Here is a 26,749-nt window from a genome sequence, read left to right on the forward strand (position 1 = left end):
TAATGCTTAAAGCACTTAAAGAAAATGTGCAAAAATTACATTAAGCATTGAAATCAACAGATTAAAAATAAGTAAATCACACAAAGCACTAGAACATGCCTGTTCTAGTGCTAAAACGTTTGTGATATATTATTTATTAGCATTCATGATGTAAACACTGTAAAGTAAGCCTGTTATACACTATAATGGTTCAAAAACACTATTTACAACTAGTATTTTGTGATACTCAAATCACTTGGCAAACTTTTAGTTAATTTCAAGAAGAAAAGCTAACAATACAAATACATAAATGAATAGGCTAGCTCTGATAATACTTGTTTCAACAGTCGAGTTGTTAGAGGCGCCGAAATGAAACCTGAAATACAAATTCCATTCAAATCATAATTCCCCGTAAAGTCACTTCAGACCTCGCGCTCTACATTTTTTGTGTGAGAGGGCGAAAGTTTATCGACGGAATTCCTGGCGTTTCGAGGCTGTCTAGATAGTCATCACACTGCGCTTTGAGACGCGGCCCTGGTGTCTCTTTTTGGCAGAGGCAGAGGCTTTTGGGGACTTACCGGAAACCAAACTTTTTTTTTTTCAAGCCTCAAACTTGTAGCTGCTGCAGAAGTCGAAAGAGGAAAAAGAGCAGCAGAGTCCCGTTACATTTCAGCTCGTCGTACGCAGTTCCTTGTTTTTTTCTCCTTCTTCTTCTTCATCGTCATGTTGAATGTGGGAAAGTTGAGACGAAGAGCGATCAACAGTTTTAACCCGAGATAAAGTCCTGCGTCGAGCCTTTTTTCTCCTGCGCATAACGGGATCTTTGTTTTTATAACATGGAAGATGTGAGTATTTCGTCCTTTTTTAATCTACTGCAGAAATGTCACATGATAGCTGAGGGACATTATGCCAAACAATCTTTCAAAGCTTGTTGCGTGCTTCAGCAAAACTCACTTGTCTTTAACTTTGACTCAGTTCAGTGCTGATTCTGTTATTCAAGACGCGATAGGAAAGTGTTGGTGCATGTTGTAATGGTGGAGATCGCATCACTTGTTTATTTGAAGCGTGTTTCTGTGTTGACACTCGTCGTGAAGTCATTTAGAGTAATTTATTTAGGAAGATTTATTACTGTTCATCAGATCGAGATGATGTTGCTTTAGATCTGTACCAGGAAGTGAAGCACTTTAGCAGCATCCAACGCCCCTCTCGAGATAACTGTCTCCTATTCTGAAAGATCTATCTATCTATCTATCTATCTATCTATCTATCTATCTATCTATCTATCTATCTATCTATCTATCTATCTATCTATCTATCTCTGTCTGTCTGTCATTCTATCATTCTTTTTCTATTTGTCCTTTTGTCTTTTTCGGTCTGTCTGTCATTCTTGTTCTATCTGTCTGTCTATCATTCTTTAAATATCTCATTTTTTTGTGTTTCTGTCTGTCGTTCTGTCACTTTTCGATCTGTCTATCATTTCTGTCTATTCTTCTTTATCTAATTCACTTCAATTCAGAATTGCTTTATTTGCATGACTGTTAATGATAGAATATTGCCTAAGCTTGAAAGAGGAATACAAATATAAAACTACAATAGCATCCAAAATAAAGGATAGAAACACAATATCATAATAATTTAAACTGAAATAAACAATGTAAGAAGGAAGAACATGCGCACATTTCGAACCACAGGGTTTGACAAAAAACACACAGACAAATGGCCACTGTGATAGTCTGTAGGGAAAATCTTTATCTATCAGTCTCATTATTTTCTGTCCGTCATTTTTTTCTACCCGTCTGTCTGTCTATCTATCATATTTGTTTATTCTTTATTTTTGTCCGTCATTCTTTTCTGTCTGGCAGTATGTCTGTGTGTCTGTCTGTCTGTCTGTCATTTTTTTCTGTTTGTCTGTCAGTCATTCTTTTTCTGGCTGCCTTTCTGACATTTTTCCCTGTCTGTCTGTCTGTCTGTCTGTCATTCTTATCTGTCTGTCTGTTAGTCATTCTTTTTCTGTTTGTCTTTCTGTCATTCTTTTATGTCTGTCTGTCATTCTTATCTGTCTGTCTGTCTGTCTGTCTGTCTGTCATTCTTATCTGTCTGTCTGTTAGTCATTCTTTTCTGGCTGTCTGTCTGTCATTCTTTTCTGTCTGTCTGTTATTCTTATCTGTCTGTCTGTCATTCTTTTCTGCCTGTCTGTTATTCTTATCTGTCTGTCTGTCATTCTTTTCTGGCTGTCATTCTTATCTGTCTGTCTGTTAGTCATTCTTTTCTATCTGTCTGTCTGTTAGTCATTCTTTTCTGTCTGTCTGTCATTCTTTTCTGTCTGTTAGTCATTCTTTTTCTGTTTGTCTGTTACTGCTTTTTGTCTGTTTGTCTATCATATTTTTCTCAGTCTGTCATTCTTTTGTTTGTCTGTTATTAATTTTTTGTCTGTCTGTCGTTCTTTTCTGTGTCGGTCACTCTTTTCTATCCATCTGTCATTTGGTTTTGTCTGTCTATCATTTTTGTTTATTTTTAATATTTCTCTGTCATTCTTTTCTGTATGTCTGTCTGTCTGTCAGTCATTTTTTTCTGTTTGTCTGTCAGTCATTCTGTTTCTGTCTGCCTGTGTGACTTTTTCCTGTCTGTCTGTCTGTCTGTCATTCTTTTCTGTCTGTCTGTCTGTCTGTCTGTCTGTCTGTCTGTCTGTCTGTCTGTCTGTCTGTCTGTCATTATTTTCTATCTGTCTGTCATTCTTTTTTGTCTGTTAGTCATTCTTTTCTGTCTGTCTGTCATTCTTGTCTTTCTGTTAGTCATTCTTTTTCTGCTTGTCTGTCATTGCTTTTGTCTGTTTGTCTATCATATTTTTCTCAGTCTGTCATTCTTTTGTTTGTCTGTTATTCATTTTTTGTCTGTCTGTCGTTCTTTTCTTTGTTGGTCACTCTTTTCTATCCGTCTGTCATTTTTTTTTGTCTGTCTGTCTATCATTTTTGTTTATTTTTAATGTTTCTCTGTCATTCTTTTCTGTATGTCTGTCTGTCTGTCATTTTTTTCTGTTTGTCTGTCAGTCATTCTGTTTCTGTCTGCCTGTGTGACTTTTTCCTGTCTGTCTGTCTGTCTGTCATTCTTTTCTGTCTGTCTGTCATTCTTTTCCATTTGTCTGTCTGTCATTCTTTTTTTATCTGTCTGTTTGTCATTGTTTTTCTTCTGCTTGTCTGTCATATATTTCTGTCTGTCATTCTTTTCTGTCTGTCTGTCATTCTTTTCTGTCTGTATGTTAGTCAGTCAGTCAGTCAGTCAGTCAGTCATTCTGTCTGTCTGTCTGTCATTCTTTTCTGTCTGTTTGTCTGTCAGTCAGTCAGTCAGTCATTCTTTTCTGTCTGTCAGTCATTCTTTTCGCTGTCTGTCATTCTTTTTGTCTGTCTGTTTCATTCTGTGTCTGTTATTCCTTTTCTTTCAATCTCTGTTTATCATTCTTTATCTGTCTATCATTGTTTTCTATCTTTCTGTCATTCTGTCTATCTGTCTTCATATGTCTGCCTGTCTATCTCTCTGTCGTTTTTAATCTTTCTGTGTGTCCATCTGTCTATCATTTTTTTATCTGTCTGTCTTTCTATCTGTCTATCGTTCTTTATCTATATATCCATCCATCCATCTGTCTATTCATGTGATCATCCATCTGTCTATCTATCTATCTATCTATCTATCTATCTATCTATCTATCTATCTATCTATCTATCTATCTATCTATCTATCTATCTATCTATCTATCTATCTATCTATCTATCTATCTATCTATCTATCTATCTATCTATCTATCTATCTATCTATGTCCGTCCATCCATCCATCCATCCATCCATCCATCCATCCATCCAAAGTGAAACAACCTAGATTTCCGCAAAAACAGATCCTCTTACAGTGTGAAGAAGTAGTTTCAGGAAGTGCTCTATGAAATAAGGAAGTGTTGGTCAGTGCTGCTGGAAGGCAGAGCCGAAACCACTTTATTAATATATACTGTAAACACAGCCATGCACAGCCACTGGAATCTGTATTTAGCTTCAATAAGATGCCATCGCCTTGATATCATGATTGTTATCATTAAATAGAAGATAAATAGTAAATGGCGGCAGATGTTTGTGTGGAGGAATTCATCTGACTGGTATTTTGCGTACATCACAGCCAATTTGATGCCTTATTTATCTGAACACAACGGCAACATGGAAAAACATACTCCATTTAATGTGACGTTAAGACAAAGAGCAGCTGTTGTGGTCACAGGAGATTTCAGGGTGTTGTGTGGAGCTGCATGAGTGGTTTATATACTTCAGAGCGCAGTTACAAACTTTCCCTCTTCACTTTTTTATATAGAGAGAGTATTTTGAGGGGTGTAAACAAAAATAATGGTGCCAATGTATTTGCTGCTTTACATTTTTAATTTTTAGAACTTCCAAGAATCCAAAAAGAGCCACATGTTGATAAATAAAGCTATGAGAGGTGTTTTAACATTAGGATATGATTGAATTGCCTCTTATTGAGGTTATGAAAAAGTTTGATAACAAGCAGGAAATTTTAATTGGCCAATGACAGGACCACATTGAAATGGTCTCTAATAAAGGCAAGGGAAGTTTATTTATAAAGCACATTTTATACACAGAGGCAATTCAAAGTAATTTGCATAAACAGAATTAAAAGACACAAGTGTAAGAAAAATAAAAACAAATAAAAAACATAAAAAAACAGATAAAAACATGTTAAAACAGATTATAAAAGAATGAAAATGAAGATCAGCTTTGTGTCTGAATGAAGTTTTGCTGCCTTCTTTTTTTTCAGCCGGTCATATAAATGTAAAAGCCGCAGCAGTAAAGAAGCTTACGTCTATTATTTTTAGTCATTTAGCTTTTCACCATTAGTGAAATGTATGTTTATTAGTGCATATTTTTAGTCAGGAACCACCCGCTGTTAGGTTAAGCAGCCAGCTAAAACCAATTTATATGTGCTAACACACACACACACACATACAGTTGAAGTCATTATTAGCTTATTAGCAAAATTATCATTTTTTTCTTTTACAAATGTTGTTTAACAGAGCAAGAAGTTTTTCACACTATTTCCTTTAATACTTTTTCTTTTGAAGAAAGATTTTATTTTTATTTTATTTGTTTATTTTTTTGCTAGAATAAAAGCAGTTTAAATTTTTTTTTTTTGCCATTTTATGGTCAATATTATTAGCCCCCTGAAGCAAGATTTTGTTTTGTTTTTCCGATTTACATAACTAACCACACAAGGACTTGCCTAATTACCATAACTTGCCGAATTAAACTAGTTAAACCTTTAAAAGTCACTTTAAGCTTAATACTAGTATCTTAAAAAATATCTAGTAAAATATTGTTTTGTCATCATGGCAAAGACGAAATCAGTTATTAGAAATGAGTTATTAAAGCTATGTTTCTTATGTTTAGAAATGTGTGAAAAAAACTCTCCGTTAAACAGAAATTAGGGAATAATATGTACCAGGGGCTTTAACTGTATGAATATCAATGTTTTTATTTTCTTTTTCGAACGTGTTATGAAGCATGCTACTTTTATCTTATTATTGTTGTATTTTGATTCTGATTCAGTTTACTATGACTTTATTCAAATCATGAAATCATATTTTAAAATATATTTATTGAAATGACTTAAAATCTGCATCACTTATGAAAACAGTGAACATTTTTAATAGATTTTTTTGTGAAAATAATATGTAAATTAGCTAATTAAGTGCAAAAATCTTATACAATAATAAAAAATTGTAAACTGAAGAGCAATAATGATGATAATTCAGCATTTTTATGATTTGAAATCATTTGTCAGTGGCGCAGTAGGTAGTGCTGTCGCCTCGCAGCAAGAAGGTCGCTGGGTCGTTGGTTCAAGCCTCGGCTTAGTTGGTGTTTCTTTGTGGAGTTTGCATGTTCTCCCTGCATTCGCGTGGGTTTTCTCCGGGTGCTCCGATTTCCCCCACATTCAAAAGACATGTGGTACAGGTGAATTGGGTAGGCTAAATTGTCCGTAGTGTATGAGTGTATTTGTGTATGTGTGTGTGTATGTGTGTGTTTGTGTTTGAATGAGTGTGTGTGGATGTTTTCCAGAGATGGGTTGCGGCTGGAAGGGCATCCGCTGTGTAAAAACATGCTGGATAAGTTGGTGGTTCATTCCGCTGTGGTTGTTGATTTTGTTTTTTTTTTTTTTGTTTTTTTTTGCAAAAAAACAGATGACTAGCAAAATACAAGACATAGAAATATTTTTTTCTTCTGGAGAAAGTCTTATTTGTTTTATTTCGGCTAGAATAAAAAAGTTTTTAATTCTTTAAACACAATTTTAGGCACAAAATTATTAGCCCCTTTAAGCTTTATTTTTTCAATAGTCTACAGAACAAACCATCATTATACAATAACTTGCCTAATTACACTGAAAAAAATAATTCAGAGATGATTTCTTGGATTTACTCAATTTGTTTATGTTAAGGGGTTGTAAACAATTTATTTGTGTTGAGTTTAAACAAACAAATTAAGTTGAACATTATTAAACTTAATTTGTTTGCTTAAATTGAACACAATTAATTTGTTTGCAACAGTTCTGCATGCAACACTTTTTTCAGTGTACCCTAACCTGCCTAGTTAACCTAATTAACCTAGTTAAGCCTTTAAAAGTCACTTTAAGCTGTATAGAAGTGTCTTGAAAAATATCTAGTCAAATATTATTCACTGTCATCATGGCAAAGATAAAACAAAACAAAATGAGTTAATAAAACTATTATGTTTAGAAATGTGCTGAAAAAATATTCTCTCCATCAAACAGAAATTAGGGAAAAAATTAAACATCAGAGGAATAATTCAGGGGGGCTAATAATTCTGACTTCAACTGTATCTAATTAATATAAATAATAAATATAAATGTTAATTAATAAATGAGACAAAACAACACACATAAACAACAAATAAAATAAATACATTTGTTTTTATTCAGCACATGCAGCTTTTGTTAGCATGTTGTCATGGCGTGTAAAAAAATCTTTCCTAGACCCCTGTGTATGCAATGTTTTAACCTTTAAATCTGAATGCACAGTTATGCTTACAGATAAGTATATCAAACCAGAAGTTTTTCAGTGTTTGTGCAAAGTCCATCAGGCGGTGTGTAATGGACTGTGGGTGGTCTGCATTCAGCGGCAAGGAATTTAGTGTCTTTCTCAAGACTGCAGTGTACAAAACCAATGCCTATGCATTTCCATATAGGGCTCAAACCAGCAATAATACACTTTCTAGAGTTTAAACTACGTACAACCAGCCATAAGAGTAAGTATGCCTGTCATGATATCTATCTTTTGTTGTACGATATATTGCGATATAAACGATATTATTGTCATTTTAAGACCATTTTATGCCACTAATTATATAATTCCACAATGACAATATAATATCACAGTGCAAGAACACGCCTTATTTTATCCTTTAGTATATTTCATTTAACTATTGTCATTTTAACAGTTTAATAATGAGGCATTGGAATCAGAAGGTGAAAACGCAAATCGTAAATAAACAATAATAAATGTTGATAAAAAAAAGTGCAAGGTAATAAGTAACAGAGGCTGTGATATCTGCTAGCAGATCTGTTTTCAGTTGTCAGACATCTACATCAAAATATACTATAGTAAATTATAGTAACTACTGTAGTATTTTTAAACCTTTATTACACTGACACCTCCAATAGAGATGTTGCACAATCAGCTAAAGTGTTGCTAGAATTGGTTTTCATGTATGGGCGATATATATTGCATCACAGGGCTCAACAATAAGGACTGCCCGGTGGCCATGGCCAGCGTGAGAGACACTTGGGACAGTAGACCGGATCATTAATGGCCCGATTGGGACAGTGCTGCCTTGTCACTAATATTTAATTTGTCTGTGACTATTTGTCAATTGCATGCATTTTAAGTTTGTGCTTTTAAATCTTTAAATGCTACCTTCTGTGTAATGTCGTAAACAACATATTGCTTTCTGATTCGTCTTATCTGATTGATTTGACCATGCTATTTTTTTTTTTTTTTACCTCGTAACAACCAGTAAGTTTGACAAGTCAGCCACCTTTTTTTTTCTGATAATTTCAAACTGCAATAAAATGCCTCCACATTTTCCATACTGCTCTTTTTGTTTGCATAACACTTATATTTACAATTGTTTTTTAAGTATTGAAATTCTAAATTTACAGACTTTATTTTTGACACATTGTTTAAAATATATGGTTAAAAATAGCTATTAACTTCTCTTTTTTTTGGTGGGGCCGGTGAAAATTTTGGCAGGGCAAGTAAAAATCTAAACCACTTGCCCGATTGGCCCAGTAGAAAAAATCCTTAGCGTTGAACCCTGCATCACCAAAAATGATTGAGGTCACGTCCATGTGTTGTGCGATAAGTCGATATATTGATTATTGTGACAGGCCTAACACTTGTGCATTCAAATTTATTCACTCTTATTTAGGATTCGACCTGCTTCTGTACCCGTTTGTTTAAATGATTCGTTTGGAAAGAATAGGTAATTCCTGTAAAAGGGTAACGTTGGCTACTGTTTCCTCTTTTAACTTCCCTGATTTTCATTTATGTTTCATACTTCCCTGATTGAGATTTGAAGAGTTATCGATTTAAATAAGCCTCAACAATTAACAGTTAACAATAAAGTGTTTATAAACAAAGCTTAATACGTCAACAATTGTATTACTGTAAACACACTATTTTAATGCATTAACTAAAGTGTTAGCACAAATATTCACACAAAAATCTTGTAATAAAAATAAATTTGTAGTAGTTTTTGTATTATTTGAGTAACCAAAGAAAAAAAAAAATTCTTTGCAGGGTGGCAGGGTGCACCCTTTTAGATGAGGAGCTCTGTCACCCGGGAGGAGCTCGGAGTAGAGCCACTGCTCCTCCACATCGAGAGAAGTCAGCTGAGGTGGCTCGGGCATCTGTTTCGGATGCCTACCTAGGGAGGTGTTCTAGAAATGTCCCACTGGGAGGAGGCCTCAGGGAAGACCCAGGACACGCTGAAGGGACTATGTCTCTCAGCTGGCCTGGGAACGCCTCGGGATCCTCCCGGAGGAGCTGGAGGAAGTGTCTGTGGAGAGGGAAGTCTGGGGTTCTCTCCTGAGACTGCTGACCCCGCGACCCGGCCCCGGAAAAGTGGTAGAAAATGAATGGGAAAAAAAACTGTGTATCATTGTCTATTTATGTATTTTTCTTTATTTAATTGATCAAAAGTTGATAGTTAAAGCTTGTTCTAGTATTTCACATTTTCAGGATTTTACAAATATATGCTTTAGATCAACCCGGGCTGAAGGGTCGAGTATTACGATAACGATATAGAGAGATGAGATGGGTTGCGGCTGGAAGGGCATCCGCTGCGTAAAAACTTGCTGGATAAGTTGGCGGTTCATTCTGCTGTGGCGACCCCGGATTAATAAAGGGACTAAGCCGACAAGAAAATGAATGAATGACTTGTAAAATTACCTAAATTTATTATTGTGTTAATTACATTACAGTATGAAGTACATTAATAATTATATATTACAAATTATTTTATATTATATTATAAAGTAAAGTGTGATATTAAAATAATTTCGAGAGGAGCACATGCTCATGATTGACCCAGCTGACCCACATTAGCTAATCGCGATCCTCCAATCAAAGGATCCCAAGTCACTATATATACAGTTGAAGTCAGAATTATTAGCCCCCCTGACTTATTAGCCCCCCCCCCCCCGTTTCCCAATTTCTATTAAACAGAGAGAAGATTTTTTTCAACACATTTCTAAACATAATTGTTTTAATAACTCATCTATAATAACTGATCTATTTTATCTTTGTCATGATGACAGTGAATAATATTTGACTAGATATTTTTCAAAACACTTCTATACAGCTTAAAGTGACTTTTAAAGGCTTAACTAGGTTAATAAGGTTAACTAGGCAGGTTAAGGTAATTAGGCAAGTTATTGTATAATGATGGTTTGTTCTGTAGACTATCGAAAAAATATATAAGCTTAAAGGGGCTGATAATATTGAGCTTAAAATGGTGTTTTAAAAAATAAAAACTGTTTTATTCTAGCCAAAATAAAACAAATAAGACTTTCTCTAGAAGAAAAAAACATTATCAGGCATACGGTGAAACTTTCCTGAATAAGCCAAACATCATTTGGGAAATACTTTAAAAAAGAAAAAAAAATTAATCAAATATCTTTTATTGTCACATCATCAGCAGTACGAGTGCTATGATGAGTGAAAAGCTTGGGTAATGAGAGTGTGTACATCCAGCACGAAAAAGACAAAAATACAAGTAAAACACACAAAACACAACAAAGTTTTCTGGGAGCTCGCAACACGGCGGCCATGCTTGGCGCCTTCTTGATGACTTATCTGACAAAAAAGGGGGGCTAATAATTCTGACCTCAACTGTTTATCCTCACTTTCTTTCTACAACTATCTTCGTCTGGAAAAAAAAAAAACGCCTCCTCCCCTTCCTCCACCTTTATTCAGAATGGGCGGCACAGTGGCCTAGTGACTAGCACTGCTGCCTCACAGCAAGAATACCAATAGCGCCAGGTCCTCGCTGGGCAATCTGATATTTCTGTGTGGAGTTTGTATGTTCTCCCTGTGTCCTCGTGGTTTTCCTCCTACCGTCTAACTGTGCTCTATATTATAGACAAAATAAGCATAAATCTTGTTTCTAAATGTCTTACTCTCAGGAAGTTCACCTTAGCCTCAGCAGCGGGGAAGTTTTGACTTCGACCTGAACTCAATCTCCCCTCGCCCTACGAAAGGGAGGGAGCCCTGGGCCCGAGGATCCCTTAAGCTCAGGACTGTCTCCCGGGACAGCATGCCAAACAAGCTATAAATCATGAGCTGAGTGTGAATTCCTGAAACTACCTTTAAAGAAGATTTATTTAAATTATTCTGTGATTTTTCTGTAATATTTGTTTTTCTTTCTTGGTGTATTGATACTTATTACTGGTATTAATGGTCACAAAAACCCAAACATCTCTGTTTTTTTTTATGTAGTTCTTTTAATGCACGTTTCTGGTTCATTTGCTGAGCCACCTGCTGAAACTCATACTGTATGTTTAATCACCTCCACAGCACACACACACACAAACACACACGTGTGAAATGTACACAGTGTTAATGATCTGAACAAACCTCAAACACCAGTATGAGCGAAACTGAAGCTTCAGCACACACTGCTAATGAAACCTCGTGCTTTTTTAAATAACTCACTGAGAGTTCCTGTTCGATTAAAGCAAAGGTTAACCCATGCCGGGCCTCATTTCCTCCTGTATTATGCATGTTAAACTGCTGTAGAAACTCAAGTGTTTTCACAATTCTGGAATTTCTAACTTCGTTACGATTGCTTAAAAAAGTAATACATTCGATACCATTTCCTAGAGGAAAAGTGGAATATTGCCACAGCATTCATTAAAATTGCTATAAAAATCAATGCAGGTCATAATTTATTAATTTGCCAAAGTTTAAAACTCAAGCCTGGCTCAGTTTTAAAGGGATAGTTTGTAAAGGGACAGAAAATTTTCTCAGTTTACTCTCACTCAAGTGGTTAAGGTTAGGATTAGGCTTATAGTGCCATTAGCTGTTAAAATCTAGACTAGAGCTCCACCTCTTGTTACAAATGAGCTAAGAACGCCGTCTGCTGTTATAAACCAGCCTACAACAACGTCTTTTGTTATAAACTAGCCTAAAGCACCATCTGGTGTTTTAAACTAGCTTAGAGCTCCATCTGCTGTTAGAAACTAGCCTACAACACTGCGGCGATTAGAAACTAGCCTAGACCTCCATCTGCTGTTAAATATAGCCTAGAGTGCTGTCTGCTTTTAGAAATTAGCCTAGACCACTGTCTGCTGTTAAATACTAGCCTAGAGCACCATCTGCTCTTAAATACTAGCCTAGAGCATTGTCTGCTGTTACAAACCAGCCTAGAGCACTGTCTGCTGTTAAATACTAGCCTAGAGTGCTGTCTGCTGTTAGAAACTAGCCTAGAGCACCATATGCTGTTAGAAACTAGCCTAGAGCGCCATCTGCTGTTCGAAACTAGCCTAGAGCACCATCTGCTGTTAGAAACTAGCCTAGAGCATCTTCTACAGTTAGAAACTAGCCTAGAGCACAGTCTACTGTTAAATACTAGCCTAGAGCACCGTCTGGTGTTATGAACTGGTCTAGAGCACTGTCTGCTGTTAAATACTAGCCTAGAGTGCTGTCTGCTGTTAGAAACTATCCTAGAGCACAATCTGCTGTTAGAAACTAGCCTAGAGCACAGTCTGCTGTTAGAAACTAGCCTAGAGCGTCATCTACAGTTAGAAACTAGCCTAGAGCACAGTATACTGTTAAATACTAGCCTAGAGCACAGTCTGGTGTTATGAACTAGCCTAGAGCACTGTCTGCTGTTAAATACTAGCCTAGAGTGCTGTCTGCTGTTAGAAACTAGCCTAGAGCACCATCTGCTGTTAGAAACTAGCCTAGAGCACCATCTGCTGTTAGAAACTAATCTAGAGCGCCGTCTGCTGTTTGGAACTAGCCGAGAGCACGTCTGCTGTTAAATACTAGCCTAAAGCGCCATCTGCTGTTAGAAATTAGCCTAGAGCACCATCTGCTGTTAGAAATGACTTGAGAAAACGGTCCACTGTTAGAAAGTAGCCGAGAGTGCCGTCTGCTGTTAGAAACTAGCCTAGGGCACTATCTGCTGTTAGAAACTAGCCTAGAGCATCATCTACAATTAGAATCTAGCCTAGAGCACAGTCTACTGTTAAAAACTAGCATAGAGCACCATCTGCTATTAGAAACTAGCCTAGAGCATCGTCTGCTGTTAGAAACTAGCCTAGAGCACAGTCTGCTGTTAAATACTAGCCTAGAGCAATGTCTGCTGTTAGAAATGACTTGTGAAAACGATCCACTGTTAGAAAGTAGCCCAGAGCGCTGTCTGCTGTTCGAAACTAGCCTAGAGCACCATCTGCTGTTACAAACTAGCCTAGAGCGCCATCTGCTATTCGAAACTAGCCTAGAGCGCCATCTGCTGTTAGAAACTAGCCTAGGGCATCATCTGCTGTTAAAAACTAGCCTAGAGCACCATCTGCTGTTAGAAACTAGCCTAGAGCACCGTCTACAGTTAGAAACTAGCCTAGAGCACAGTCTACTGTTAAATACTAGCCTAAAGCACCATCTGCTGTTAGGAACCAGCCTAGAGCACTGTCTGCTGTTAAATACTAGCCTAAAGTGCTGTCCGCTGTTAGAAACTAGCCTAGAGCACAGTCTGCTGTTAGAAACTAGCCTAGAGCACAGTCTGCTGTTAGAAACTAGCCTAGAGCACAGTCTGCTGTTAGAAACTAGGCTTAAGTGCAATTGAAAAAGCTTAATTCCAGAGTCAATTCAGTCCCAACCCTAAACATTTAGCAATCACCACTCAAAGAAGTAAACAAATGGCATTGCATTGCAGCCGTTCAGCCGTGTTTGGAAATCCCAAGTATTTTCACTCTGACTCTCTGTGAGGAAATTGCTCAGGATGTCTCTTTAGAGCTGTTTTTCTACTTTCACTGTGTGCTAGAGAAAGCACAGCTGTCCGGCGGAGGAAAACGCAGAGAATAATAACATTAGGAGCAGCATCGTGACTTTCAAACACAAGCCAACATGGGCAACAGCGGGTCACTCGCACCCTCGCAGTGTCTGAGCCCAGCTTGAGGCACCGCTTTGTTTCTTTCCGTCTGTTTGTGTGTAAACTGGAGCAGAGCACAGCGTTAAAACACAACACTCTAACTGGGCAGGGAGGGAGGGTGAGAGAGAGAGACGGAGAGAGAGAGAGAGACAGAGGGACTTTGGGTGGGACAAAAAAAATCTATAATGTTTAAAAAACAGAGTTGAGCCAATGTGGACCTCCAAAGCAAAGTTAGACTAGTGTATAGTATTTTGATAAGCATCAATGCTGAAATATTTAGTAGAAAAAAAAGGCTCTTCCATGTGCTAATGTCAAATAATAATGTAAAAAATATACATCTATTAAAGGCAGCGCTGTCTAAAGTGAAAGTAATAATTAATCAAAGGAGAGTTTCACCCAAAAATGAAACATTTCCTTATTTTTTCCCTATTTTCTCACAATCAAGTGATTCTAAACTATTAATTTTCTTCTGTTGAACACAAAACAAGATATCCTGAAGAACGCTGGGGAATTAAACTGCCATTGAACAAAAATATTAAAGCTTTTTCCAACATTCTCAACTACACAACCTGACAAAAGTCTTGTCCTCAATCCCAGTTGTAAGAGCAACAAATACTAACTTGCCTTCACATCAAAGTTCCTGAAAGAAAAGAAGTTCATTCAAGGTGCTCCAGGAGTGGTTAGTCCAGTCACCAGACCTGAACATTATTGAGCATCTCTGGGAAAGATGAAGGAGGAGGCATTGAAGATGAATCCAAAGACTCTTGATGAACTCTGGGAGTCCTGCAAGAACCCTTTCTTTGCCATACCAGATGACTTTATTAATAAGTGATTTGAGTCATTACAGAGATGTATGGATGCAGTCCTCCAAGCTCATGGGAGCCATACACAATATTAATTCTTTTTCCACTGCAGCATGTCTTTAAATTCTATACTGTACATTATTTCTGTTCAGTGACAAGACTTTTGCCTAAGCAAAGTCAGACCTTACTGTCCTCATTAAATAATTAAAAATCAAGGTTTGATCATATTTTATTTTGGTAAAATAAGCGTAATCTAGAGGCCTTTGCTTTTCATAAAAGCCACTTCTGATACCAAATGATCATCTAGAAGTCAAGATATTATTTGTTGTTTCTAAAACTTGAATAGGTGACAAGACTTTTGTCAGGTAGTGTATATCTTCCTTTGTGTTCAAAAGAAGAAATAAACTGGTTTGAAACAAGTGGATCATGAGTAAACAATGGCAGAATTGGAATTTTTGGGTGAGGTGACATTTTTAACCATAATAGCGCAACCTTAATAGTTCAATCCTAAAGCTTGGAGCTTTGTTTAAATCTCTGACTCTAAAAGATAGTAACCCTAGCCTTTACAAACTCCACTATTAAGTGCTAAAAAATAAATTATAATAAGATCTTTGTCTAAACATCTGTAAAAAAATCAAAAGGCAGATGTGGAAATAAAGCGTCATCTCACATATTTTTCATTAAATCTCCAAAAGGTGATAAAGGTTGCATGAAATAATCCACATGTGAGCCAAAAATGATAATCTAGCCGCTACATACTTTATCCTCCCATTTGTGGAATGCTCTCGCTGGACTGGGATCTCAATGCATGCCAAGGCAAACTCAGATGCGGTGTTCGCTATGAAACGCTGATTTCTCTTTTCCTCTGCTAAACAGGGTGTGAAAGAGGAACCAGCCAAGCCCAAAGAGGTGAAGAGCGCAGAGAAGGCCGGCTGGTTGAAGAAGTCTTCAGGGAAGTTCTTGAGCAGCTACAAGGACAGATACATTCAGCTGGACCGAACCGCCATCGCCGTCTACGAGAATGAGGTGAGAAATCAATGAAAAAAGCAGAGAAATGTGCTTTCAGAATGTGTCAAAATATGATATCGCTTGAGAAAGAAGCTTCCATTGGGACTGGATTGGGTTGTAGTCATTTTTATCATTGCTAGAGACATTATTTATAGCTGTTTGGCTGACATTGATCATTATGTTGGCTAACAAGAACCCGTGTATTCCCTTGCGTCAGTGTGCTTACAGACAGAACAGTGTTTTTAATATTAGTATAACTGTGATATGGTTTTATTTCCTCCCAGTGGAGGATGAAGTTCAGAAAATATTAAATACAGATCTACTCTTACAAAATATTTAAAGTAGTTAAGATTATTTTTCTGTTTAACTTGAGTCGAAGTACAAAACAAGTACATGATTTATTATCCTATACTTTACTACACCAAAGACTATAGAATACGCAAGACATGTTACTCGTATAGTATTGAATGGGGAAAAGTAGAACAGTCAATATGGCGAATGAAGCCCCGCCTACTAGTATATGAGCCAATCATCGATCGCTATTGCCTGATGTTTTTCCAGAGGAGGGGCACTGATGAGACGTGTGCTTTTACGACAGTGTGGTGGTCAAGAACTGGAATCTTAGCGAATACTTGCTTGAAAGCTTGAAATCTGTACTTTTAAAAGAACCTACGACACTTGAAAACATAAGTTTTCTGGTTTTGTAATCTGTATGAAATGAACGCAAGGTACAGTCCATCCTGTCAAATGCACATCACATGGAAGCAACTATTTAAACGCCCACAAACTTGCAAACAAAGAGTTGTTGTCATTTCTGGAGGAGATTCACTATCAAGACCAAGTTGTGGATTACTTCAGAAGAGCAGCACGATCTGACGATTATTATCCAGAGGATGATAATGTGTAGAATGGCTATAAATGAGGTTGGTGTCGTGATCTCGTTTTTTTTCGTGTGCGCATATTCGTCTTATATTGAATCACTTTGCAAACTTTGAATGTTGGTAATTGGTGACTTGCTCTGATTGGTTTGTATAAGTCATTAATTGTTGGCTCAATCTGATTGTTTATTTGAATCAGTGAGTCATTAAATTTAAACTCTATCTAAATGGTTCAGTAAGTCAACTGTAGACTCGCTTTGAACCAATGATTTAAATCAGTGAGTCGTTTAATATAAATTTAATCTGAATGGTTCAATTGAATGAGTGATCCATGTAGACTTCCCCTGAATGTATTATTTGAATAATTGAGTTGTTAACTGTAGCCTCGATTTGAATTGTTTATTTGCATCTGTGAACCATAACTGTAGACTCGCTCTGAACTTATAATTTGAATCGGTGAGTCATTAACTGTAGACTTGATATGAATGGTTCATTTGAATCAGTGCGCCCTAACTGAAGTCTGAGCTTAACATTTGAATCGTTAACTGCAGACTCTTTGAATGGACCATTTGAATCATTGAGTTGTTAACTAATGTTCACACCAGATGCAGAAGAAGCGTCAAGCGCAAGTGATTTACATGTTAAGTTATCCTGCGACGAGATACGCGCGAATGATGTGATTTGCACAAATGAAGCAGCGCGAGTTGATCGTTTTGGGTGATTGACGTGGAAAATCTGAACATCAGCAGACATTCGCGCTGCATTAACCAATCAGGAGCTTTCTCTTGTAGGGGAGTGATTATGATGTAGTGCATGTTGTTGTTGTTCCAGGGGCAAATCCTCCTGTTGACACTGAACAACAGTTTATCAAACTGGGCTCAGCTCAGTCAGAAGCACTGCTGAAAGCCTCCATCATGCAGATATAGTTTCTGGAGGAGTTTATGAGTCTACAGAGCAGGGTGTACAATAGAATGGATCTAGTGGACTCAGACACAGCTCCAAATGAATCAACGCTGTTTTTCAGTCTTCCTAAAGCACATAAACACAACTATTCTCTCAATAAAATCCATGTTAGCCATTTAGCAAAGAAGCTAGAGTCACCGGGCAGACAGAAGCCCTGCCCAGGTCGATCACATGACAAATAAGTCATAGATAGAATACTATAAGAGGGAGAAAATAATGATTCAATGTTTACCTTTTGTCTATGAAGGTATTGTTGTCTCTTTCACGTTACACTGACAGTCACATGTAATCTTAACCAATGTACACAGTCTGAGCCGATAGGAGCCATGATAATTAGTTCACCTTTCAAGTCTAGAGTCGTTCGTTATTTACGTGACAGAATGACTCAAACCCGAGGACTCGAGAGATGAACGGTTCAAATCTTTTTCCGGCTCTATACGCATTTGATTGGCCTGTGAGGAACAAATGACTCAGACCCGATAGAGAACTCGAGAGATGAACGGATCAATTCTTTTTCCGGCTCTAAACGCATATGATTGGCCCGTGAGGAACGAATGACTCAGACCCGATAGAGAACTCGAGAGATGAACGGATCTATTCTTTTTCCGGCTCTAAACGCATATGATTGGCTTCTGCCTTTCCGCAATGGCTCGAAATGTGATGAAGACTTGAAATGAACGATACCACCTGCACAAATGTGCGCACGCGCGGATGAACGAATCACTTCCTGAGAGGACTCGTAGTTCCCAAGACATTTTAAAGATTCGTTCAAAATGAACAAATCGTTCATGAACGACCCATCAATATTAGCTAGTCATCTTCCAGCCTGACCGGCTAAGACCAGGCTGAAAATGGCCAAAACCCCTCTAAAATCAGGCTGGTCAACCAGATAAATCTAGCCAACCACCCAAGGCTGGTTTAAGCTGTTTTTTTTCAGTAGTGGGCTCATTTGAATCAGTGAGTCATTAACTGTAGACTTTATCTGATTGGTTCATTTGAAACAGTGAGCCACAACTGTAGACTCTCTCTGAGCTTATGATTTGAATCGTTAACTGCAGACTCTCTGAATGGATCTTTTGAATTAGTGAGTCATTAATTGTAGACTCGATCTGAATGGCTTGTTTGAATCAGTGAGCCATAACTGCAGACTTGCTCTGAGTGTGTTATTTGAATCAGTGAGTCATTAACTGCAGACTCTCGGGATTGAATGATAATAATAATAATTAATAATTTTAAGTCATTTAAATCAGTGAGTCATTAATTGTAGACTCGATTGTAATGATTAATTTGAATCAGGGAACCCTAACTGTAGACTCGATCTTAATAATTAATTTGAATCAGTGAGTCATTAACTGTAGACGCAATCTTAATGATTCATTTGAATCAGTGAGCCCTAAAAAGACTCTCATTGAGATTATTTGAACAGTTAACTGCAGACTCTCTCTGAATAGACCGTTTGAGTCATTAATTGTAGACTCTCAAGCAGGTCGCACACCAGAAGCGCCGCTCGGCGGCGCGCCGCGCAGCGCCATGTATTTTAGAATTCTAAACATAGGTTTCTATCAGGATACACACACCGGCGCCGCAAGTCGGCGGCGCCCGGCGACGGCTCAGGACGCAGTTCATTTTTCAGCCGCGCCACAGAGCGCCATCTGATTAGTTTCATGTTAAATATCATTCGAATGTGCGCGTCTGGTGTGTGATACCTTAAACTGTCATGTACGCGCCGTGTCGCGGCGCCGAGCGGCGCTTCTGGTGTGCGACCTGCTTCAGGATGGATAATTTGAATCGGTGAGTTGACTCGAGAACAGATCTGTTGAATCGATTCACAAATCAAATCTAACCAAACAGCTGTTTCCTGAATATAAAACAGGTCTGTTCTGTTTTGAGGTAGCGAATCACTCTGCGATTGCTACTTAAAAATGAAATCAAAGTAAAAATACAAAAAATACTCTGGATAAGTATAAATTAATCGTTTTATTTTGTCTTTCTCGTGCAGGAATTAACAACATGCCTGGAGAAACTGGAACTGGACAACTACGAGACGTGCCATGAGCTGAAGAGTGCATTCAAGAAGAAACACAGGCTGGTACTAATACGAAGCCCCAAGAGCGGTAACAAGGTAATAATGAACATTTCAGCACAGCAGAACGTCAAATCCATCAGTCTGCCATTGCCTTTTGTATGTGATATAAAGAGTGGCTCACATCAGGATGACAATGCAATGCACAGTTGAGGACGGCTGGCCTGCAGTCGTTACGTCAGCCGTTCAATATGGCACGCACTAGAAACACACTGGCCCATTGTGCCAAGCCTAATGAATCAGACACGTATCTGAACACACACATGACCAATGATGGGCTGGTTTCTCTGGGTCACTGCTTTCAGAGCTGCTTTAAAGGCATAGATCACTGAAAAATGAAAAATCCCACAAATGTTACTCCTCATATGCAATTGTTCACTGCTGAGACTCAATTCACATAATATCGGTACGTAATAGTATTGCAGACATCCCACCCTGATCTTAAAAGTCCCCTGCCACAATGATGTAGGCTATAAATCACACAGGATCACTCTGGTAAAACATGAAAACGAAATGGAAAATGAAAGAAACAGCATTGAAAGGGGGTTCATTTTGTTAAGTTTACCCTGCCAACATGTTTACAGCAATGTCACAGTGTTTAAAATTTGAACATTGTGTTGGCCTACTGTATAAAGCAAATAAAACGAAACACAACATCACATCATTTGTTTTGGAAAATGAATAGGCAGTGTCTTAACGTCCATATGAAAGCATCTAAATGTCAGTCTTTTGGCCCATTTCCACTGATTGTTATGGTACGGTACGGTACGGTGCACTTTTTTGGCCGTTTCCACTGTCAAAAAGTACCAAAAAGCGAACAGTAATGCACCACTTTTTGGGTACATTTTACAAAGGCTACTTAGCACAACAAACGGGTACCAAAAGGCAGAACAAGACGTGCAGCTGGACGCTATTGGTTTACAGAGATACGTCACTACAAGCAGGAGAATGAAAACAAAGCAACCGCCATTTTTAAATACACATTAAATCGTAATACTATATACATATAATAACAAGCCATGGTTGCCCGAGCTTAAACAAACCGTGTCGTCGTCTTGATGAACAACCACAAAGCCAAGAAGAACAAATTCTGCCATGTCCTGTTATTGTTTTACGAGGCCGTATTATGAACTCTGAATGAAGGATTAACTTTCTAATGATGCGTTCACTCCAGACACGGAAGAAGCGTCAAGCGCGAGTGATTTACATGTTAAGTCAATGCAAAGTCGCGAATGGACATTCTGCAGCACGATACGATATTGCGTGAATGACGCAAATAGCGTGAATGAAGCATTGCGAGTTGGGCGTTTTGCGTGATTGACACACGCATCGCGTGTTCTGCGAGTTTCGCCCGAATCACTCGGGTTCGAAAATCTGAACTTCAGCAGACATTGGCGCCTCGATAGCCAATCAGGAGCTTGCTCTTGTGGGGGCATGATAATGATGTAGCGCCTGTTTTTGGTGTCCTGGGGGCAAATCCTCCTGCCGACACCGACAACAGTTCATCGAACTGGGCTCGGCTCAGTCAGAAGCACCGCTGAAATATTCCATCATCCAGCTATAGCTTCTAGAGGAGGTGATGAGCTCACAGAGCTGGGTGCACCTCAGAGTGGATCTAGTGGACTCAGACACAGCTCCAAACGAATCAACACTGTTTTTTCAGTCTTCCTAAGGAACATAAAGACAGCTACTCTCTCAATAACACTATGTTACACATTTAGCAACAAAGCCAGAGTCACCAGACAGACAGAGGCCCCGCCCATGATGCAAATCCGTGTCTGGTGTGAAGTGAATTTGACGCGCGAATGAAGTGAGTAAACTTAAAATGTTCACACGTCTATTTACACGCAAATAGCATGATTTATACGCCTGTACTGCATCTGGAACACAGCATAACAGAGGTTACATGTGCTGGTGAAGATTAAAGATACAGATGAGAGGTTTGCATTGACTGTAGACTATATGCTGGCTGTCGTTTTTGAACCCAAATAAGGACTAAGTGTATGCTGTGTGTAGTTTTTCTGTGCTGTGTGTAGTATCTGGTAATCAGGGCCGGAGTGGGACTCCTTTTCAGCCCTGGAGTTTCAAGCCTCAGACCGGCCCACCTCAGTTCACGACTGACTATATTAAAATAAGGTCATTTCCAAATCAGTTTTTAATGACACTATCACGTCTGTTTTTGAGAAAACAGCTGCTTTAGAACTTCAAATGTTCAACAACCCTAACAGTTTTATATGTCTTAACAATAAAAATGAAAAAAAAAAAAAAAAATACCTACTCAGACGAGGATCAAACCCGGGTCCGCAGTGTCATTGCCTAACGTGCTAACCACTGGACCACAACAACTGTGCGTTAAAAGTGGCTCGTCTTAGTTATATCATCATTAACCAGGCTGCGAGAAAATAGATAAAAAGAGCAGAGCTTTGGTAAAATAATTAATAAGAAGACTGTGGTCAAGTAAAAAAAATAATTAATGTAAAAAGTGTGACTGCTGAGAGCAACAGATTCTGGAGCTAGGGACAACGGCCCTCGCGGCCAAAAAACGCACCGGCCCACCGGGAATTCTCCCGGTCCTCCCGATTAGCCAATCCGGGCCTGCTGGTAACATATCAGACACTTGTCTGTATGCGTTCATTCATTTTCTTTTCGACTTAGTCCCTTTATCAATCTGGGGTCACCACAGCGAAATGAACCGCCAACTCATCTACCATATGTTTTACACAGCGGATGCCCTTCCAGCTGCAACCCATCACTGGGAAACATCCACAATCCACACACACTCATTCACACACATACACTACGGACGATTTAGCTTACCCAATTCACCTGTACCACATGTTTTTGGGCTGTGGGGGAAACCGGAGCACACAAAGGAAACCTACGCAAACACTGGGAGAACATGCAAACTCTACACAGAAATGCCAACTAACCCAGCCAAGGCTCAAACCAGCGACCTTTTTGCTGTGAGTCAAACGTGCTACCCACTGCGGCACTTATTTATTTATTTATTTATTTATTTATTTATTTTTATTATTTTTTTATTTTATATAAACGCAGACGTTACAGTTGGCCATTTCACACTATCATCGATCTGCAGTTATTATTAAATCATGTTCATAGAAAGGTTACTAATGAACATTTATACACAAGTATTTATGTGTGTAAAGCATCTGTTTTGTGAGAAGTTCTTCTCATATGATATGTGAAAGACCCGTACAGCTTTATTTTGACATTTCCTTGAGCGAGAATGATGTCAACTGAAGCTTTCTGTCGTACACCCACTAGTATCGTTAGTACCCTTTTGGCAGTGGAAACACAACACTGATAAAGGTGACCCGTATGGTACTGTACGACTCAGTGGAAACAGGCCATTTGACATGACTGGAAGAAATGTCATTACATAAATAAAAATACACAGTTTGCTAATTCACATAACTATAAATTGTAGCTCCAGAGAAACTGAGTACTTATTTTCAAGCAGTCTCCTAATTTATTTTTGTTTCCATTGCTGGATCTTTTAAATGTTGCACTAACTCAGGGTTAAACGATTTTGACCTAGTCATAGTGCGAAAGGGGAGACATCCTTTCACGGGGTTCATCATTTCCTGTCCTAGTGTTTATATATTCTCAAGTCTGAGGCAAGATTTCCTGGTGTATCAAAACACCCGCAAACCATCAGTTTTTCACTTTCTTGCTTGAGAAGAAATATGAGTGAGTTGCTGATGATAACACATTGAGCATGCGTTGTTTAAAATGAGGTACAAAGGAAATACAAAATATTATTTCAAAAAAATATTTTGGGTAACACTTTAAAATAATGGCTCACTAGTTAATGTACTTACTAACATGAACAAGTAATGAGCAATGCATTATCTGCTTGTTAAGTGGTGACGTGTTTGTGACGTATGTAATACTGTTTCCGGGTCCAAGCCGCCATTCATTTGAGTGGAGAAATCATTAGTTTATGATCACGTTTTATTCCTATCACACATTAAAGTTAATTTTATATAAAGTCATAGTGTACACAACAATCTCTAGGCTTGCTGCATAAAAAATACCAAAAATTTAACAATTTATAAAAAAATAATCACTTTCTGGCCATCGGATATTAGGCATGGACATATATACTGCGAACGTGATTTTCGAAAGCATTAAATCGCTTTGTAAACGTTTATTATTACCATTTCATAAGTCTCCCCATTCAGTTGAATAGAGCGCTTGGACCCGGAAGCCGCTTCGCGTGACGTCACACTTAACAAGCGGATTACAGCATTTATTAATCTTTGTTAAAACTTGATAACGATGACTGGGAAATTGTATGTGATAATATATACCCGAAATGTACCTCTCTTGGGATCCACGAGCTTAATTTAAAATTTTTCAATAGGATCTATCTTACACCAATAACTATTAAGAAAATGTTTGCCAATGCCACAGACTTTCAAATGTAAAAAAGATAAAGGTATATTTATTCATTGTTTTTGGGACTGTGACAAAATTTTGCCATTTTGGAAGAAAATACATAAGGTACTGGAAAATATTCTTAAGCTAAATGTTGCTTTGACACCAGCTTTGTATTTGTTGAATCTTAATGCGAACAATCTGATTAAAAAAGATGCAGTCCGGGTATTTATTGTCTTGGTATACAGTTGAAGTCAGAATTATTAGCCCCCTTTGAATTTTTTCCTTCTTTTTCAAATATTTTCCAAATGACGTTTAACTAGCAAGGAAATTTTCACAGTATGTATGTTAAAAAAAATTATTTTGGAGAAAGTCTTATTTGTTTTATTTCGGCTAGAATAAAAGCAGTTTTAAATTTTTTAAGAACCATTTAAGGGACAAAATTATTAGCTCCTCTAGGCTATATTTTTTCTCGATAGTCTACAGAACAAACCATCTTTATACAATAACTTGCCTAATTACCCTTAGTAACATTAGTTAATTCACTGTTAACATGTTTAGTTGACTCTAGTTATAATTCTAGTTACCCAACAATGAATGACTTTATTTTCATTAACTAATTTATTTTATTTTTATTTTTTTAATTGTATGCCCACATTCACAAAAAACAAAAAATAAATAAATAGGTAAAAAAAATGATAAAAGTACAATCACACCATGTTAGAGCAGATTTTAAGTGTAGGTTATAACAAAAATTGTAAATGAATGACAAGGATTCTGTGTTAATTTAAGAGAGATCTTTTATGTACTGCCAAAAGGGAGACCAAATTGACCAAAATCTGTCAGATTTTTTATGTTTGTCATAAGTAAGTTTTTCTAATGGTTGCCATGTAGAAATTTGTGATATCCACATTATAATGTGAACAGTGTGAACATTTTAATGTGAATGATGACAATAAATAATATTTGACTACATATTTTTCAAGACACTTCTATACAGCTTAAAGTGACATTTAAAGGCTTAACTAGGTTAATAAGGCAGGTTAGGATAGTTAGACAAGTTATTGTATAATGATGGTTTGTTCTGTACACTATCGAATAAAAAAATAGCTTAAAGGGGCTAATAATATAGACTATTATTTTAATTTGGCCTTTATTCTAGCCGAAATGGGGGCTAATAATTCTGACTTCAACTGTGTGTATCTATCTATCTATCTATCTATCTATCTATCTATCTATCTATCTATCTATCTATCTATCTATCTATCTATCTATCTATCTATCTATCTATCTATCTATCTATCTATCTATCTATCTATCTATCTATCTATCTATCTATCTATTCATCTATCCATCCATCCATCCATCCATCCATCTATATACAAACACACACATGTATACACATCCATATTTATAATGATATGTTGAATTTGATAGTTGTACATTGTCTTACAACAACATTAAAATCATTAAAATAGTGTAGATTATTGTACAGTGTTTTATATTTTTTTTAAGTTACACAATTGTTACTTTCCCTGGTAATTAGTTACTTTAAGAATTATGTAACTCAGTTACTGTTTTTGAGAGGTAACTAACTTTAATTAATTACTCTTTTAAGGGAACATGTCCAATATTTGGGCAGTAAGGTGGCGCAGTGGGTAGCACGTTCACCTCACAGCAAGAAGGTCGCTGGTTCGAGCCTCGGCTGGGTCAGTTGGCGTTTCTGTGTGGAGTTTGCATGCTCTCCCCGTTTACGTGGGTTTCCTCCCGGTTGCTCTGGTGTCCCCCACAGTCCAAAGACACGCGCTATAGGTGAATTGGGTAGGCTAAATTGTCCATATTGTGAATGAGTGTGTGTGGATGTTTCCCAGTGATGGGTTGCAGCTGGAAGGACATTCGCTGCGTAAAACATATGCTGGATGAGTTGGCGGTTCATTCCGCTGTGGCGACCCCTGATTAATAAAGGGACTAAGCTGAAAAGGAAATCAATGAATGAATGATTATTTAGTCCCGTGGCCTTAACATGTACTTACACTGAAAATAATATTTTGGTACAGTGTACTTACTGTGTAAATGCATATTTTTACATTGTATTTAAGCTTGATTAAATACCTACATGTAATTACATCTGTAATTAATTTCTGCAATTACATCCTTAAATACACCTGAATAGGGTTGTAACGATTCACCTGACTTATGATTCGATACAATTAGTGATACTAATCTTCCACTCACGATTTAGTCATAATTTTTTCTAAAAATTATTTTGATCAAATTAAAGATAAAGAGCCCTTTCAGTTTTTTCTTAAATGCTGTACATTTTTGCAAACTCTATTTTCTGCCATAACTGAATGAATAAATGAGTATAATATAGTTTATATTTTACGAATTATTTTTTCATTTATATTTTATATCATGGTATATATATATATATATATATATATATATATATATATATATATATATATATATATATATATATATATATATATATATATATATATATATGTGTGTGTGTGTGTGTGTGTGTGTATATAGTAAATAACAATGTTTTTTTCTTGCATTTTAAATACCAGTGATTTTAGTATTATTTGTATGTTTTTTGTAGAACTTTTATGTTTTTACTTATTTCTCATTTGACAACTTGATCTACTCTAATCATCATAAAAAATAACAAAATAATCCAAATTGTTAGATTTTTTTTAATCAACACTAGTAGATATTGGTTATTGATGTTTTTTTTTTTTTCAAAATAAAGCTGCTTATGGCCAAATAAATAATGATTGCTTTTGTTAGGTGATGGTTTCACCCCACAGAAATGCATTATAATTCAGAAGATGAAAGCGTGTTAATAATAGAAGAGGTGCTGAAGTCATTGTTTATATGAACTGCATTTTTAATGTATTTTAAATAAA

The 26,749-nt window shown here is 37.1% G+C and overlaps 1 protein-coding gene and 1 long non-coding RNA gene across 3 annotated transcripts in view; one reads left to right on the plus strand and one right to left on the minus strand.

Annotated features, from left to right (window-relative positions):
* plekho2 (pleckstrin homology domain containing O2) overlaps window positions 1-26,749 on the plus strand; it is a 189,209-nt gene that overhangs the window by 144,408 nt on the left and 18,052 nt on the right. The window contains exons 1-3 of one of the 2 annotated variants that reach the window (XM_087260601.1): window positions 556-824; window positions 15,378-15,527; window positions 19,350-19,472. The exons of the other annotated variant lie outside the window; for it this stretch is intronic. Of the exons in view, the coding sequence (XP_087116727.1) occupies window positions 816-824; window positions 15,378-15,527; window positions 19,350-19,472 (282 nt within the window). The 5' untranslated portion in view covers window positions 556-815. Of the gene's footprint in view, window positions 1-555; window positions 825-15,377; window positions 15,528-19,349; window positions 19,473-26,749 lie in introns of those variants that run through there. 2 annotated transcript variants of the gene reach the window in all.
* Window positions 6,165-11,458, minus strand: LOC147843054 (uncharacterized). Its single transcript, XR_015495406.1, has 2 exons — window positions 10,114-11,458; window positions 6,165-6,249 (listed from the first exon to the last, which is right to left on the minus strand). It is a non-coding gene; the product is annotated as an uncharacterized LOC147843054 (long non-coding RNA).

The sequence above is a fragment of the Danio rerio genome, chromosome 7 (genome assembly GCF_052040795.2).
Source record: "Danio rerio strain M-AB ecotype USA chromosome 7, GRCz13ab, whole genome shotgun sequence".
NCBI lineage: Eukaryota > Metazoa > Chordata > Actinopteri > Cypriniformes > Danionidae > Danio > Danio rerio.